This window comes from Selaginella moellendorffii, unplaced genomic scaffold, assembly GCF_000143415.4.
Source record: "Selaginella moellendorffii unplaced genomic scaffold, v1.0 SELMOscaffold_2, whole genome shotgun sequence".
Lineage (NCBI taxonomy): Eukaryota > Viridiplantae > Streptophyta > Lycopodiopsida > Selaginellales > Selaginellaceae > Selaginella > Selaginella moellendorffii.
In genome coordinates, this window is record NW_003314263.1 from 709,641 (window position 1) to 724,042 (window position 14,402).

At 49.8% G+C, this 14,402-nt stretch overlaps 6 protein-coding genes and 1 pseudogene across 7 annotated transcripts; 4 read left to right on the forward strand and 3 right to left on the reverse strand.

The window, feature by feature from the left end:
• Nucleotides 1–93: 93 nt before the first annotated feature.
• Nucleotides 94–1,738, reverse strand: LOC9647176 (aspartic proteinase nepenthesin-2). Its single transcript, XM_002962752.2, has one exon. The coding sequence runs from the start codon at nucleotides 1,591–1,593 to the stop codon at nucleotides 121–123; it is 1,473 nt and encodes a 490-aa protein (XP_002962798.2). The 5' UTR covers nucleotides 1,594–1,738; the 3' UTR covers nucleotides 94–120.
• A 421-nt stretch (nucleotides 1,739–2,159) lies between these two features.
• LOC9661798 (histone H3) lies at nucleotides 2,160–2,772 on the forward strand. Its single transcript, XM_002962325.2, has one exon. It carries the CDS (start codon nucleotides 2,252–2,254, stop codon nucleotides 2,660–2,662), a length of 411 nt encoding a protein of 136 aa, XP_002962371.1. The 5' UTR covers nucleotides 2,160–2,251; the 3' UTR covers nucleotides 2,663–2,772.
• Nucleotides 2,751–4,694, forward strand: LOC112351457 (pentatricopeptide repeat-containing protein At4g02750-like). Its single transcript, XM_024689398.1, has one exon. It carries the CDS (start codon nucleotides 2,751–2,753, stop codon nucleotides 4,692–4,694), a length of 1,944 nt encoding a protein of 647 aa, XP_024545166.1.
• Nucleotides 4,695–5,180: 486 nt separating this feature from the next.
• LOC9647177 (embryonic protein DC-8) lies at nucleotides 5,181–6,953 on the forward strand. 2 transcript variants are annotated; one of them, XM_024663335.1, is made up of 4 exons: nucleotides 5,181–5,947; nucleotides 6,014–6,040; nucleotides 6,098–6,147; nucleotides 6,209–6,953. In XM_024663335.1, exons 1-4 carry the CDS (start codon nucleotides 5,312–5,314, stop codon nucleotides 6,852–6,854), a joined length of 1,359 nt encoding a protein of 452 aa, XP_024519103.1. In that variant the 5' UTR covers nucleotides 5,181–5,311; the 3' UTR covers nucleotides 6,855–6,953. The 2 variants fall into 2 exon arrangements, with proteins under 2 accessions (XP_024519103.1, XP_024519098.1); XM_024663330.1 differs by having other exon boundaries at nucleotides 5,182–6,040.
• A 193-nt stretch (nucleotides 6,954–7,146) lies between these two features.
• Nucleotides 7,147–9,254, reverse strand: LOC9647178 (lysosomal Pro-X carboxypeptidase). The gene is made up of 10 exons (XM_024664036.1): nucleotides 8,852–9,254; nucleotides 8,604–8,778; nucleotides 8,417–8,550; nucleotides 8,254–8,366; nucleotides 8,069–8,192; nucleotides 7,863–8,012; nucleotides 7,656–7,811; nucleotides 7,525–7,604; nucleotides 7,414–7,463; nucleotides 7,147–7,348 (listed from the first exon to the last, which is right to left on the reverse strand). The coding sequence occupies exons 1-10, from the start codon at nucleotides 9,239–9,241 to the stop codon at nucleotides 7,206–7,208; spliced, it is 1,515 nt and encodes a 504-aa protein (XP_024519804.1). The 5' UTR covers nucleotides 9,242–9,254; the 3' UTR covers nucleotides 7,147–7,205.
• Nucleotides 9,255–9,482: 228 nt separating this feature from the next.
• On the forward strand, nucleotides 9,483–10,125 carry LOC9661799. The gene is made up of 3 exons (XM_002962327.2): nucleotides 9,483–9,610; nucleotides 9,678–9,797; nucleotides 9,858–10,125. Exons 1-3 carry the CDS (start codon nucleotides 9,532–9,534, stop codon nucleotides 10,064–10,066), a joined length of 408 nt encoding a protein of 135 aa, XP_002962373.1. The 5' UTR covers nucleotides 9,483–9,531; the 3' UTR covers nucleotides 10,067–10,125.
• Nucleotides 10,126–10,957: 832 nt separating this feature from the next.
• LOC9647179 lies at nucleotides 10,958–14,375 on the reverse strand (annotated as a pseudogene).
• Nucleotides 14,376–14,402: the final 27 nt, after the last annotated feature.

Sequence of the window (14,402 nt, forward strand, 5' to 3'; positions counted from 1 at the left end):
TTAACTTGCATAAAGTATTTTGTAGTCATGTTAATTTTATTCTTTTTACAAAAGCTTTAACTTGTTTTCATATCATCAAAAGCTCTAATGTACTTTACTGATAAATGCAATCAAAGTATATTAATGACAAGGCGACCACTTGAACCCAATCCTAGCTTTTGCAAGATCATACTCTATATGATGATCCTGCTGGAGCAAATTCCCGAGAATGTTTGATCCATTTGTAGTCGTCACCTTTTGGAGGGCCACGCATTGGACATTCTCTGCCACAAGCACCATGTAGTTATTCCAAGGCAGCTCCATCACAGCACCACCCTGGAACTCCACTCCCAACTTTGGCATCCCCTTCTCCATCCTCGTCACATTGTAGCACAGCTCGAATCCTTCCGGGATTTCCTGGGCCCTGGGGAGATAGATCGATGCATTTAGAGCTCCCAAAACTTTGGAGTAGGCCGGCTCTCTCAAGTAGCTCAAAGTTGTCCCAGAATCAAAGATAGTCCCCTTGTTCCCATCACCGTCGATTCCCCAGTCGCTGCTCGCGATGCCGTCCACTGGCTTCCCATCCACGGCCACGCCCGTCACGTTGACGTAGTAGAAGCTTTGGGCGGCCGGGTTCCGTACTATTGGCGTATGGGCCAGTTTGCGCCAGTGCGTACGGCCCATGACAAGAAAGCTGCTGGCGTTTGAGCCACGAAGGTAGTCCACCAGACAATAGGAGAATATTCCACCGAGTGCGGTGTGGCGCGTTTGCGTGGCCAGGGAGATGGGCCCCTGCCCTAATCCAAGAACACCGGAAGCGCCCAAGAAGCTCGCGCCCACGCTCTCGCGGCTGCATCCAAGCGCCACATTCTTTATCCGGATCCTCCTGGTTTTGTGATTGCCAGCTCTTTTGCCGGATCTCTTGCGCGATTTCATGGAGATCGTCTCGTAGGCCAGGATTCCCGTCGTCCGGGACTGATCGCTGTATCCATAGGTGTAGTCGCAAGGACTGGGGCTCGTGATCGAGCAGCTGGATCCAATTGGAGCTGGGAGGAACTGACATTCGTCGTCCGTGCAAGGGATTTCTCTGTAGGAAGAAGAGGACGATTTGTCATACCATGGAGCAGGGGGAGACGATGAATTCGCGGTGGTGTTGGGGGGATTGCACTGGATCCATGTGAGATCGCTGCCGGTATCGACGATCAGAGGGAATTTCTTCGCTGGAGTGCCGACCCGGAGCTCCACGAAGTACTGCCCGGATCCAATCGAGCTCCCAGAGACGAGACGCGAGAAGAGCGCGGGATCTTCTCCTTGAAAATCCTGGATCGTGGCAAGGGATTCTCGTGGGAGCGTCGAATTGGTCGAATTCTTCTGCGCGGCTTCTTGGAGAACTCTCCCAAACGCCGCAATTCTCCCTCGATCCATCGCCATGAGCTCGTCTAGCAGCTGGATCCGATCGCGGTACTCCGGCTTCCAGTGTGGAGACTCTTCCGACGATCGGTGGACGATTCTAAGCCTGATTCCAGTCGAATCCCCTGGCAGCAATTCCCTAGACTGGGCAATTTGACCGCCCAAGAACATCCATACCAGCAGTCCTATAATGAGTGGAATCATGGCTCCCTCGAATCCGATCAAAATATCCTCTCTCTAAAGCATTGGTCCTCGCGAGGAAACATTTGGAGATCTTGTACTTCACACTGCAAACTTTGTACCCTAAGATCGATCAAAGCACCGACCACCACGATCAAAGACGTGCACTCCAAACGCCTATGCTTGGACGATGATGTTTACTTTCTTTGCTTCGCTACGTTTTCCTGGCTTACAGCTCAGTTCATAGGCCCACAGAAAAACCATTCTTTATCAAATGCCAAGTTGGTGACACTTGGGAGTGTGTGATTTTAATCTCTATAGTTTCTCCACGTCTTCTTTGACTCAGGCAAATCATCAGAAGAATAAACTTTGATCATAGCTTGCGCCGAAGTCTTTGTGATACAGACTGGCCACGTGAGAAGCCGAGTATCTGACACGTGGCGATCCGGACGCTGCAGCTAATCACAGCGCAGGACGGGGATCGAGCCTACCGCCGTCCGATGCGGGTGCTCTCAGCCGTTCAGTTGTTTTGAATTTCCCGCTCGCTTCTAGGGCGGGAGTTCGTGCGCTCTTGTATAAACGGAGAGGCCACAGATCCCAACCAAACGCTGCTAGGGTTCTTCGTCTTCGTCTTAGAGTTGCTCCTTTGTTCTTGCTTCTCCTCTCTCGATCGATCGAATCTATGGCTCGCACCAAGCAGACTGCTCGCAAATCCACTGGCGGCAAGGCGCCCAGGAAGCAGCTGGCTACTAAGGCCGCCAGGAAATCAGCCCCAGCGACAGGAGGAGTGAAGAAGCCCCACAGGTATCGCCCAGGAACAGTCGCGCTGCGTGAGATCCGCAAGTACCAGAAGAGTACGGAGCTGCTCATCCGCAAACTGCCCTTCCAGAGGCTGGTTCGTGAGATCGCGCAGGATTTCAAGACGGATCTGCGGTTCCAGAGCTCGGCAGTGATGGCGCTCCAGGAGGCGGCCGAGGCGTATCTTGTGGGTCTGTTTGAGGACACCAATCTCTGCGCGATCCATGCCAAGAGGGTGACGATCATGCCCAAGGACATCCAGCTCGCTCGCAGGATTAGGGGCGAGAGAGCCTAGTTCTTCCAAGATCCAGCCACTGCTACTAATGTATAGCATTTCCTCTAGTTCTTCCTTCCTGAGAAATTATGTGGTACTCTTTTCTTGAATGAATCGAACTGAGCTTCTCACTTCCATCCAGGAATGTCGATCGCTCTCTGACGCAGCTAGAGTCCTTCGCTGGATCCAATCCGGCAGTAGTATCAAGCGGAAGGATCTCTTTGTGTGGAACAAGCTGATTGAAATGTATGGGAGGTGTGGGAGTCCTGATAAATCAGAAGAGATTTTCCATAGCATGGTGGAATGGGATTGTTTTTCGTGGGTTCTCTTGCTTTCATCCTGTGCCAAGAACGGATCCCTCCAAGCATCAAGAGCGGTGTTTGATGCGATGCCGGAGAAAAACCTTGTTGCGTGGAGCTCGATGTTTGGAGCATATGCCCAGTCTGGGCATATGGAGGAAGCGAAAAAACTCTTCGATGTAATGCCGGAGAGGGATCTTGTTTCATGCACTAACATGATGCGACTTTACGTAGGAGCTATGAACTTGGAAGAGATCGAATCTATTTTCTCTGAGATGCCCGAGCCGGACATAGTGTCGTGGAACTGTATGCTTTTCGCATATGCCCAAACTGGGTATCTGGATAGATCCCAGGAAGTTTTTCAAGAAATGCCCTTGCGAGATCTGACTACTTGGAATTCGATGTTGTCCGCGTTTTCACAAAGTGGATGCGCGGAAGATGCTAAAAGGACATTTCATGAAATGCCCGAAAGGGACTTAGTTTCCTGGAATTCGATGCTGTCGGCATATGCGTTTAACGGGCATCTTGCTGATGCCGAGAATCTGTTTAATCAGATGCCGCACCGTGACATAGTATCTTGGAATGGTTTAATCTCCGCGTTTATCCACAGTGGGAAATTTCACGAAGCGATCCTGGCATTTGAAACGATGCCTCAGCACAACATGGTGACGTGGAGTTTACTGCTCCATGCATATTCCCATATAGGGCAAGTGCGTGAGGCAGAGTTTCACTTTGCAGTTATGCCTGAGAGGAATATGCTATGCTGGACGGCAATGCTCACGGCATACGTTGTTGCCGAGCAGCTCGATCGGGCCATTGATTTGTTCAATGCGATGCCACAACACAGCCACGTGGCACTTACGATCATGCTGACTGGATATGCCCAAGTGGGGGATATCACAATGGCTGAGAATCTCTACAGCCAAATGCCAGAGATTGATAGCGTGGCGTGCAGCTCGATGCTAACGGCTTACTCCACAAATTGCTACACAGAGAATGCCAAGTGTGTGTTTGACAATATGCGTTATAAAACTTTGGCTTGCTGGAATTCCATGGTTTCTTGCTATGCCCTGAATGGGCATTTTCTGGATGCTCTAAAGCTTTACCAAGGAATGCCAGAAAGAGACCAAGTGTCTCTAAATGTAATATTAAGTGGTTATTGTCGCGCTATGAATCTTAGCGAGGCCAAAGAGATGTTCTGGGCTATGAGAGAAAGGGATCTAATTTCTTGGACCACGATCATGTCTGCTTATGCCGAGTCAGGGTATCTGGACGAAGCAAAGGACTTGTTCGATAAAATGCCAGAGCGAGGGGCGATCTCGTGGAGCGCGCTGCTCGCCGGGCACGCGCAGGCTGGGAATAACTCCACGGCAATGGAGATCTTCAGCGAGATGAAAGCTCTCTTCCAGCCCGAGCGATCGAGCTTTGCATCGATCCTCCTGGGCTGCAGCCATTTAGGCAGGGCCTACAGCGCCAGGAGCTGCTTCGTCTCCATGGCCATGGATTTCGGATTGGAGGCGACCAAGCAGCATTTCTGCTGCATCATCGATGCCCTGGGCCGCGCGGGGCATCTGGGCGCCGCCGAGGAGCTCATCGCAACCATGCCCTTCGCTGCCGGTGCCCTAGAGTGGAAATCCCTGCTCGCGGCGTGTAGGAGCCAGTCCAATCGCGATCGCGGGGCAAATGCCGCGAGGAGCATCGTGGGAATCAATCCCATGGAGCCTGCCCTTTTAAATGTGGAATATCCTTGTTAGCCCTAAATGTTAACTTTATCAGCAACAAATACACCCGGTTTGATATTCCTTGTGATCTTCCTCAACAGTTACTTGAACGAGAGGATTGCCGCCAAGCCTGTAGGTAACAAGAATCATTCTTACGGAGATTCACGAAAATCTGCCCAGTACGAGTCCTTAATGAAGCCACCGATCAAAGCGGTGATTGAGGATCAAGTCGGTGATCGAGGTTGCAGTAGCATTGCTCAACATTGCGCTGGAGTGAAAAAAGAAATTTTGACAACTATATCATACGCTGTCCTAGAAAAGGTGTCCATCTCAACTTTTTTGCCCTTTATCCTTGCCCTAGCCACGGAAGCCCTAGATTCTTTTTCTTCAATGCTGGCGCCCCTTCGAGAGTATTCTCGCCACGCGTCGCCCAGTCACTGCATGGCGCCACGCGTCGCCCTGCCATCACTCCATTTGTCCCTCGCCTTGGCGGCGCTTATGCTTCCATATATTTCCAGTTCGTTTGAGCGAGCACAGCGACTACCTAGGGTCAGCTGTTTTGCTTGCGGTGAGATTTCTAGGATTTCTTGATCGATCCATAGCGGCGGTGCGTAGAATCTCCCACATTTCCCAGATTTTGATCTAGTGCGATGGAGTCGGGCAAGAATCAGCAGCAGGAGCAGCGCGTGAGCCCCGCCGAGGAGGCGCGCGCGAGCGCCGAGCGCGCCATGGAGAAGAGGGAGCACGGGGCGACGGCGACGCAGACGGCGGGGCAGTCGATCAGCGAGGCGCTGTCGCATTACCGCGAGGCCGTGCAGGAATCCGCCTACTCGGCCTTCAAATCGGCGCAGGACACGGTGGAGCGAGCCAAGGATGTCACGGCTGAGAAGACTGGCCAGGTAAAGGATTCTGCCTATGATTCGGCTGTCCGAGCGAAGGATACCGCGGCTGAGAAGGCTACCCAGGCGAAGGATACCACCTATGATACGGCTGCTCGAGCGAAAGATACAACTCTCGAGAAGGCTGGGCAGACGAAGGATTCGGTTTATGATAGCAGCGTTCGAGCCAAGGATGTCGCTGCCGAGAAGGCTGGCCAGGCGAAGGATTCCACCTATGATACGGCTGCTCGAGCCAAGGATGTTACTGCCGAGAAGGCTGGCCAGGCGAAAGATACCACATATGATTCGGCTGCTCGAGCAAAGGATGTTACTGCCGAGAAGGCTGGCCAGGCGAAAGATGCCACCTATGATTCGGCTACTCGAGCAAAGGATGTCACTGCCGAGAAGGCTGGCCAGGCGAAAGATTCCACCTATGATTCGGCTGCTCGAGCAAAGGATGTCACTGCCGAGAAGGCTGCCCGTGCTCAAGACACGACGAAGGTATGGTGTTTTGTACTCCTGTTGTTTTGTATTGAGCGATTCTTTTGTATTTCTCAGGATACGGTTGGCCAGAGCGCAGATAGTGCGAAAGGCACTGCTCAGCAAAGGTTTGTATTCTAGAGTTTGTTTTCTGTTCCCTTTTTTCCTGACGCTGTCTTTTTGCCTCAGTACCGATCGAGCTAGCGAGACTGCTGGAGGAGCCAAGGAAGGCTTGTTTGGAGCGATTGGAAACATCACCCAGGCTTTCTCCGAGAAGTTGGGGCTTGCGTCCGACAAAACCAAGGAGACTGCCGAGTCTGCTAAGGAGTCGGCCGAGTCGACTGTGGAAGCCGCGAAACAGAAGGGGGAGGAGCTCAAGCAGCGAACTGGGGAGAGCACCGAGGATTTCAAGAGGCGGACGGGCATGACTGTTGAAGAAGCAAAGGAGAAGACGGGGTCTCGGACCGAGGAGCTCAAGCAGCGAGCCGGCGAGAGTGTCGAGGAATTCAAGAAAAGAACGGGCATGACGGCGGAAGCTGGATCTGGGGAGAGGTCCGAGAGCTTGAGCCAGCGCGCCGGAGAGAGTGCCGAGGCATTCAAGCAGCGGACTGGAATCAGCGTGGAGGAGGCGAGGAGCAAAGTGGAGGTGCACAAAGAGGCGATGAAGGCCAAAGCGGGAGAGGCCGGAGAGCACGGCAAGGGATTGCTTGAGTCGGTGGGCGAGGCTGTGAGTCACGCGGCCTTCTCGCTCAAGGGCGCCGTTGTGGGTGGCGGCGGGAAAGCGGTCGAGAAGACCTCCGAAGAGGCCGATAGTGCCAACCGAGGAAAAATGTGAAGAATGAGTGTGCTTAGTTAATTAATAAGCCAAAGCTTTTGTCGATGATCTCATTACGTCAACAAATTATTGAATGTAATGGGATTACTAGATTCGCAACTTGAGTAATACACATCCTTTGGATTCCAAAATAAATAATTAGTAATTAGTAATCTAAATATGCATGTAAAAGGTCGAATTTCGTAAGAAATTTTTTGTTGTGTGTATAAACTATAATTAAATATGGACATTTCTGTATTCTATTTCAATACTCCATGCCAAGTAAAAGAAATTTTATATATACACTTTCAAATAGTTAATAATTGAATAATTTTAGTTAATCATCCAAGTTCCAGTTTATGTGTCAGTTTATCAAATGACAAAGACGTTTTGTCTGTGGAGGGAATGGTACTCACTCAGCCAGCGTTTGATCTCCCTCACTTCCAGCTCCCGCTGCTCAATGAGCCATTGCGGGTCGTCCTTTCTACTCCACCGAAAATCAAGGTGATGCGCTCCTGAAGAAACAGGTTTTCCATTTCATCTGAGCAGCCGGAAGCGTGAGAAAAGCTTTTGTTTCTACCTTCTTTCGTGACAAACGCCAGTATTGTGCTCGATATGCTCTCCAGAACACTGCACACCATCAAAATCGATGAGTGAGCTACGCAAACGAAAGGAATCATTCATGGCTTGCCTTCCACCGCTCCAAGGATCCAGCAAGCCATTCGAGAAGACAATGTTGCTTCCAAAGTTTCTCAACGCAGACTTGATATCCTGTAGTGGTGTATGCAATTCAGCTAACCGAAAAACAAAAGTCTTACTTACATGGCCTCCAAACTCCGTTGTCACCCAGCTCGGCCGAGGTATTGCACCATACTTTTCCCAGCAAAACCTGCTCCAGGCCTCGCCATCCCACTCGAACGGAGGATACATACTTGTACTTGAATTGGAGCTCATTGGCATAACCATCTCGGTGCAAGACTGAAGAGACGACTAGTTATATCTGACAAGGAAACAAAAAGAAGAAAACACCTGCCAGTTCCACCCGCTTAAACCATGCGGATCATCGTCAAGATCAAAGCATTTTGCGGCCCCTGTAAAGTTGTAGTAAACATTCACCCCCGCATATATCCTTTGAAGAATGCTTGACGCCACGGGAGAGTTCACCATTGCCTGGCAGACCTGAAATATACATGAGTTTAGAGGGCTTCTTTTACTTTTTTTTTCGTTTTGCAAACCTTTCGAACGGGATACGCAGGAAGTGGCATTGTAAAATTAGCTGCATATGGATAATTGGCCATGGCGAGGTACGAGTACGCAGACTCTAGCCAGTTTATCAACTCATCCGCGTTTTTGAAATCGCTACGAGAACAAAAAGATTTTTTGTTTTTCCTAGATGGAAAACAATGGTAAATTTACTTACCTGCACATATGAAAATCTTGGCTGAGATTGCGAAGCCCGTTCTGCTGTTCAGCAGCTTCCGTGATCGCTGTCCATGAATTCCGTATGATCTCGAAGCACTCCTCCCCCTCCCTCTGGGATAAAACACTTAACAAAAACACCCGGACAAAATTTCAATGCCAACCTTGAAAGCGTTCGAGACGATGTCATAGTACGTAGTGTATGGAACAATATTCTCGAACTGTAGTATCGGTGCTGACGACGCGAGAGCTCCGATCGCAATGTGTGGATACTTCAGCCGAAACCACGCAGCCAACACTGAAAAAAGCTTGTGAGAACCTCCAAAGAAAATCTCATTGAAACCACCTTACTTCCACCATAAGAACCGCCAAAGACCACCACTGGCGATGCTTGCGCCGAGAGATTCCTCTTGAGATCAAGTATGAGCGTCGCGAAATCGGCCAGAGCTTGCTCGGCAGAGCAAAATGCCAGTTCCTTAGGACCGTTTTGGCCTCCAAAAGGCTGGGATTTTCCATAGAATCGGTGCTACAATCACAGCAAAAAAAAAAAGAGAGAGACTGATCGAAGGAAAGAAGAACGAGGAAGAACAAAAACCAACCTCGGGGAAGACGAGCAGTGCTCCAAAGAGAGGAGCAATATCAAACATAAACCCAGTGTTCTCGGCAAACCACACAATGTCGCCCTCGTTACCACAGTAGACGAAGATGGGAGCTCCACTGGCACCTCCACTCCACGAGGCATTGTGGAGGAGATAGCGCTGGGGAAAGAGCGTTATATTCCCCACATTGAAGTGATCCAGCGTCTGCTGGAAGTAGTGCTCCGTGTAGGCGAAGCCTTCTTTCAAGGCAAGCGGCAGCGCAGCTCCTCTTCTCGGCGATTGCATGCGCGTGATGAGATGATGGTGATGAGCTCCTGCTCGCCATTCCTTTGCGTTTACCTGAATCAGGAGGGCAATCGCTGCCAGGAGCACGATCGCGCAACTCGCCATTCCTATCCCTAAAGTCGTCAAAGAGTGGAGCTAGAATATTCAAGGGACTACTTTACTATGTAATTAATTAAACATGTAAGTAATCAAAATATTTCTCTCTGTTAGCGGGCCACGTACGGGGATGCCAGTTTTCCCGTATGTGCAGGCTTTTCCATTCAATATCGGGTTGTTGCTCTCCAGAATACTTTTACTCTGGTCACTGCAATGGAACTATGCACGCAGGCATTGCCCAGCAGCAGCGCATATAAACAGATGCAAGCTTGAAATTGTAGCTCTAAAGTTTCAGTCGAATGGCGAAATTGCTTGTTCTTTCCTCCCTCCTCTTCGGCCTGCTGCTCTTGGCAGCCGATGCATCTCGCAACACTCAGCGTACGTGCGAACTTCTGCATTGCAATTTCAAGATTCTTGCTCTCTAATCTGTGGAATCCATGTGTAGCGGTTGACAAGGAGGGCACCAGTGAGAATTACAATGTCATTTTCGAGGGACCTCGTGAAGGCAGCGAGGCTGGCCCTGGTCTCAACAACGTTGTCACCCAGGAGCTCCCTGGGACGCACGGTATGATCAGGAGCTTTTGATTATGCGCCACTGCTTCTTCTCCGTTTGTTAATGTTGCAGGCCTCCAAGATACGTACTGCTGCCTGAGGAACGGCTTTGGATGTGTTCAGGAGTGCGACTCCAACATCAAATACTACTGCTGCTTGAAGACTGGATTCGGCAACTGCCTACAGCTCTGCGACTCGTCCAAGGAACAATACTGCTGCAAAAGGAACGGCTTTGGGATCTGCACTGGATTGTGCCCCAAAACCGTGGACCTGATGATGTGATCCGCGTTTGATGAAAAGTGTATGCAACATCTGGAATCAAAAGCTTATAATTGCTGATACTCTTTACAAAATTTTCACTAGACATTTACGTTTTTCAACTGAGTTTGTAAGTTCCCTTTTAGCATAGCTTGCCATGCCACTGCTGCTGGATCGTCCATCGGGAAACAAGTAGAACTGGAGGCGTTACAATCCCCTTTGAACAAAGTCTCAGTGCCTGATTTAAGTAAATTGTAAGAGAAAAAAAACTAGGAAGCTGTTACAGTCCACACGTGAAAGGCTCTAAGAATGCCACCTTTGGTTTCTCAATTGTCTAGCGCATAATGCATCGTCTCAATGACACTGGACGCGCCATTGTCCACCAAGCTCGAATTACACTGAGCTTTACCACCCTAGGAGCAAACCTCGCAAGAGTCTCAGTTCTACTTGTCAGTCTTCCTCCCAATGGACGCCATGGAACTATCCAGCAGCGGTGGCATGGCGAGCTACGCGAAAACCTGTCCGGAAAGGAGCGTAGCTTTGTGTGGTCGACCAACACGGGCCTCGATAGCTCTGGAAATCTTGTAATCCGGAGCAAAACTGGAACTTTGCTGTGGCAGAGCTTTGATCATCCCGGTGATGTTATGCTAGGATGGTTTCGGATCGTGTCTTCAGGAGTGCGACTCAGGCGTCAATTATTACTGCTGCCTTAAGAATGGATTGGGCAGCTATTTGCAGCTGTGCGACTCGTCCAAGGAACACTACTGCTGCAAGAAGAACGGTTTTTGTTCCTGAGTTGGAATGTTCCCCAAAACGGTGAATCTGATGTGAATTTGCTTGATGAACATGTGAATGCATTCTGGAATTATCAAAAGGATAAATTGCTTCTGTGACAACCTTTCACATTAACAAAACAGATTTTACACCATTTGCCATCAGTATAAAACAATATAATCATCTTCTGGGCTTAGCGCCACCATTGCCTTTGCTCGCAGACTTGCCACCTTTGCCTTTGTTCGCAGGCTTGCCACGTTTGCCTTTGCTCGCACCTTTGCCACCCGTTTTACCACCTTTTCCACCACCTTTGCCAGGCTTGCCACTTCCTCGGGATCGTGAATCCTTCTTCATGCGACGATCCACCACAAGCTTCCCTTTGCCACCCTTGACCCCGCCCTTCTTCGCCACAACGAGCTCCCGCTTGGGACGCTTAGTGGTCGTCGCCGCCGCTTTCTTGTAAACCTTGTCCATCATCCTGTTCTTGGACTTGTTCGAGATGTTCGGCTGATCGGCAATCGCCGCCGCTTTGCTCCGTGCTTGCTCCATTTTCTTCATCACCCTCCGCTTCTTGTGAGCCTTGGCCTCAGCAACCTTCTTCACGGGCCTCGCGTTTATCGCTCTAAACTGAGCCCTCATCGCCTGGACCTCTTCCTTGGTGAATGCCGCTTCTCGTCGTCCGCGAACCATTCCGGAAGCCCCTCGTCGTCGAACATGTACTTGTTGTACGCGTCGTCGATGATCCTGTCCCTGTCCTTCTTCAGCAGTATCTTCTTGGCGTAAGTGAGGATCTCTGCCTTGGCATCGCTGTCGTAGTCCTCCTCTTCGTCCGAGGAAGAGTCAGACGAACCACTCGGCTCGGCTGCTACAACTTCAAAGTCTTCCCGTGCTCTCTTGAGATTTCCTGGCGCAACCGTGAGATCGCTCGGAGGAGCGTTCTTGGCAGTCTTCTTGGTATCCATCTCCTGGGTTTGATCTAAACCGGCGAAGACGTTTTGCCTGAACCATTGCTGTGCAATCTGTTCCTTCGAGAGCTTGGCCTTGGGAAGCGACACGACGAGAGGATTGGCCTCCTCCTCCTCTTCTTCTACTTCGTTTTCTTCTTCTTCAGAAGCATTCTCTTCCACGTCCTCCTAAGGATATTGTCAGCTGCTTGCAAGTTCTAACACTTTCATTTGGCTTACCTCCCACAGCTTTTCGTCTCCTGCATTAGCCATTCTTGCGCGTTTCCGCCGTGCAGTGTTGCTTTCAGTCTTGCCCGGTAGCGTTCGTATGCACAATCGAGGAAAGATTCCAGCTCGTCGTTGTATCTGCGAGAGATTACGTTAACACTTCCAAGGCGTAGTTCTTACCTTTCGCGCTCGACGTCAGAATCCACATCATTGTCTTCGTCATCCTTCCGCTCCATGTCCTGCTTACTCGTTTCATCCTTCACATTGTCATCGCTGTCTAACATGTCGTCATCCGCACCTTCGACCCGATCCAAGCTTTTCTTCACCTGGAAAAATGTATCCAACACGAGCTCATAGGCACTGACGAGAAAGCGGACAAACATACCTTGATTGAGCCCAAAGAGAACAGATCCCGCTCGCCATAAGTGTCTCCCAAGACATCGACTTGCATCCCTGTTCTATTTCGTGCGTTAGTGTTGTGGCCCATCAACATACACCACCAACAAAAGATAGACAAACAATATGTACCTTCTGTTTTCGCTTGGCAGCCTTCTTCTTCGCCTGCTTGCTTTTCGAATCCATTAGAGACTTGAGCTCCTTCATTTTGTTTAGCGTATCCTCGTCTTCATCTTCTTCTTTTTCGTCGTCATCCTTTTCAGCAGCCTTATCACCCTCTGTTTCCTCCGAAGCTGACGTTTTCGAAAGAGCTTTTCGTACATGCAGGCACCACCTGAGAGAACCAAATGAGCATGAAAGACAACAGCCACAAGAAGTAGAACCTACTTCAAAAGTTGCTTGAATTCTTTCTTCCCCAGAACTCTAAGGTCTTCGCATAATGCCTTTATCTACAAGAAAAAAGTCCTCCAAATCAAAACAAGCAAACGAGGATTAGATATGAACGTACCTCGTCAGTTGTTTCAGCGTGGTCTTTGATTGGCGGATCCTCAAACGAAATAGACGTGATGCTACCAAGAAGCTCTAGAGGTTTTTCGGACCAGACGAAGTCTGCTGCCGTGCAGTCTTTACGAAAAGGAGGAGCAAAGCGGAGGAGCACAAAGAGGCGATGAAGGCCAAAGCGGGAGAGGCCGAGGAGCACGGCAGGGACTGCTTGAGTCGGTGGGCTAGGCTGTGAGTCACGCGGCCTTCTCGCTGAAGGGCGCCGTTGTGGGTGGCAGCGGGAAACGGTCGAGAAGTCTTCCGAAGAGGCCGATAGTGCCAACCGAGGAAAAATGTGAAGAATTGAGTGTGCTTAGTTAATTAATAAGCCATAGCTTTTGTCGTTGATCTCATTACAAATTATTGAATTACTTACCTGCACATATGAAAATCTTGGCTGAGATTGCGAAGCCCGTTCTGCTGTTCAGCAGCTTCCGTGATCGCTGTCCATGAATTCCGTATGATCTCGAAGCACTCCTCCCCCTCCCTCTGGGATAAAACACTTACAAAAACCCGGAAAAACTTTCAATGCCAACCTTGAAAGCGTTCGAGACGATGTCATAGTACGTAGTGTATGGAACAATGTTCTCGAACTGTAGTATCGGTGCTGACGACGCGAGAGCTCCGATCGCAATGTGCGGATACTTCAGCCGAAACCACGCAGCCAACACTGAAAAAAGCTTGTGAGAACCTCCAAAGAAAATCTCATTGAAACCACCTTACTTCCACCATAAGAACCGCCAAAGACCACCACTGGCGATGCTTGCGCTGAGAGATTCCTCTTGAGATCAAGTATGAGCGTCGCGAAATCGGCCAGAGCTTGCTCGGCAGAGCAAAATGCCAGTTCCTTAGGACCGTTTTGGCCTCCAAAAGGCTGTGATTTTCCATAGAATCGGTGCTACAATCACAGAAAGAGAGAGAGAGAGATTGATCGAAGGAAAGAAGAACGAGAAAGAACAAAAACCAACCTCCGGGAAGACGAGCAGTGCTCTAAAGAGATGAGCAATATCAAACATAAACCCAGTGTTCTCGGCAAACCACACAATGTCGCCCTTGTTACCACAGTAGACCAAGATGGGAGCTCCACTGGCACCTCCACTCCACGAGGCACTGTGGAGGAGATAGTGCTGAACTAATACTTAAACAATGTATTGCGGATACTTAAACAATGTATTGCGGATGTCGTCATCTGTGAGATTTGGTATAATATTAGTAGAGATATGATAATCTGAGCTTCGCTCATCTGCCTGGAAACGCACAAGCGATCAGCAAGACTAGATCCACAATAATACTTAGGCGAAGCCTTCTTTCAAGGCAAGCAGCAGCGCAGCTCCTCTTCTCAGCAATTGCATGCGATGATGGTGATGAGTTCTTGTTCGCCATTCCTTTGCGTTTACCTGAATCAGGAGGGCAATCGCTGCCAGGAGCAAGAGCGCGCAGCTCCTCGCCATTTTTATCCCTAAAGTCGTCAAAAAGTG

Bases quoted from the DNA above. Each gene is read 5' to 3' on its own strand.
- LOC9647176 (XM_002962752.2), bottom strand. From the start codon at position 1,593: ATGATTCCACTCATTATAGGACTGCTGGTATGGATGTTCTTGGGCGGT.
- LOC9661798 (XM_002962325.2), top strand. From the start codon at position 2,252: ATGGCTCGCACCAAGCAGACTGCTCGCAAATCCACTGGCGGCAAGGCG.
- LOC112351457 (XM_024689398.1), top strand. From the start codon at position 2,751: ATGAATCGAACTGAGCTTCTCACTTCCATCCAGGAATGTCGATCGCTC.
- LOC9647177 (XM_024663330.1), top strand. From the start codon at position 5,312: ATGGAGTCGGGCAAGAATCAGCAGCAGGAGCAGCGCGTGAGCCCCGCC. The intron at 6,041-6,097 runs GTATGGTGTTTT...TGTATTTCTCAG, and splicing joins GTGCTCAAGACACGACGAAG to GATACGGTTGGCCAGAGCGC. The intron at 6,148-6,208 runs GTTTGTATTCTA...TTTTTGCCTCAG, and splicing joins AAAGGCACTGCTCAGCAAAG to TACCGATCGAGCTAGCGAGA.
- LOC9647178 (XM_024664036.1), bottom strand. From the start codon at position 9,241: ATGGCGAGTTGCGCGATCGTGCTCCTGGCAGCGATTGCCCTCCTGATT. The intron at 8,367-8,416 runs GTTGGCATTGAA...GTTTTATCCCAG, and splicing joins TCGTCTCGAACGCTTTCAAG to AGGGAGGGGGAGGAGTGCTT. The intron at 7,812-7,862 runs GTGTTTTCTTCT...TCGTCTCTTCAG, and splicing joins TAAGCGGGTGGAACTGGCAG to TCTTGCACCGAGATGGTTAT.
- LOC9661799 (XM_002962327.2), top strand. From the start codon at position 9,532: ATGGCGAAATTGCTTGTTCTTTCCTCCCTCCTCTTCGGCCTGCTGCTC. The intron at 9,611-9,677 runs GTACGTGCGAAC...ATCCATGTGTAG, and splicing joins TGCATCTCGCAACACTCAGC to CGGTTGACAAGGAGGGCACC. The intron at 9,798-9,857 runs GTATGATCAGGA...TTAATGTTGCAG, and splicing joins GGAGCTCCCTGGGACGCACG to GCCTCCAAGATACGTACTGC.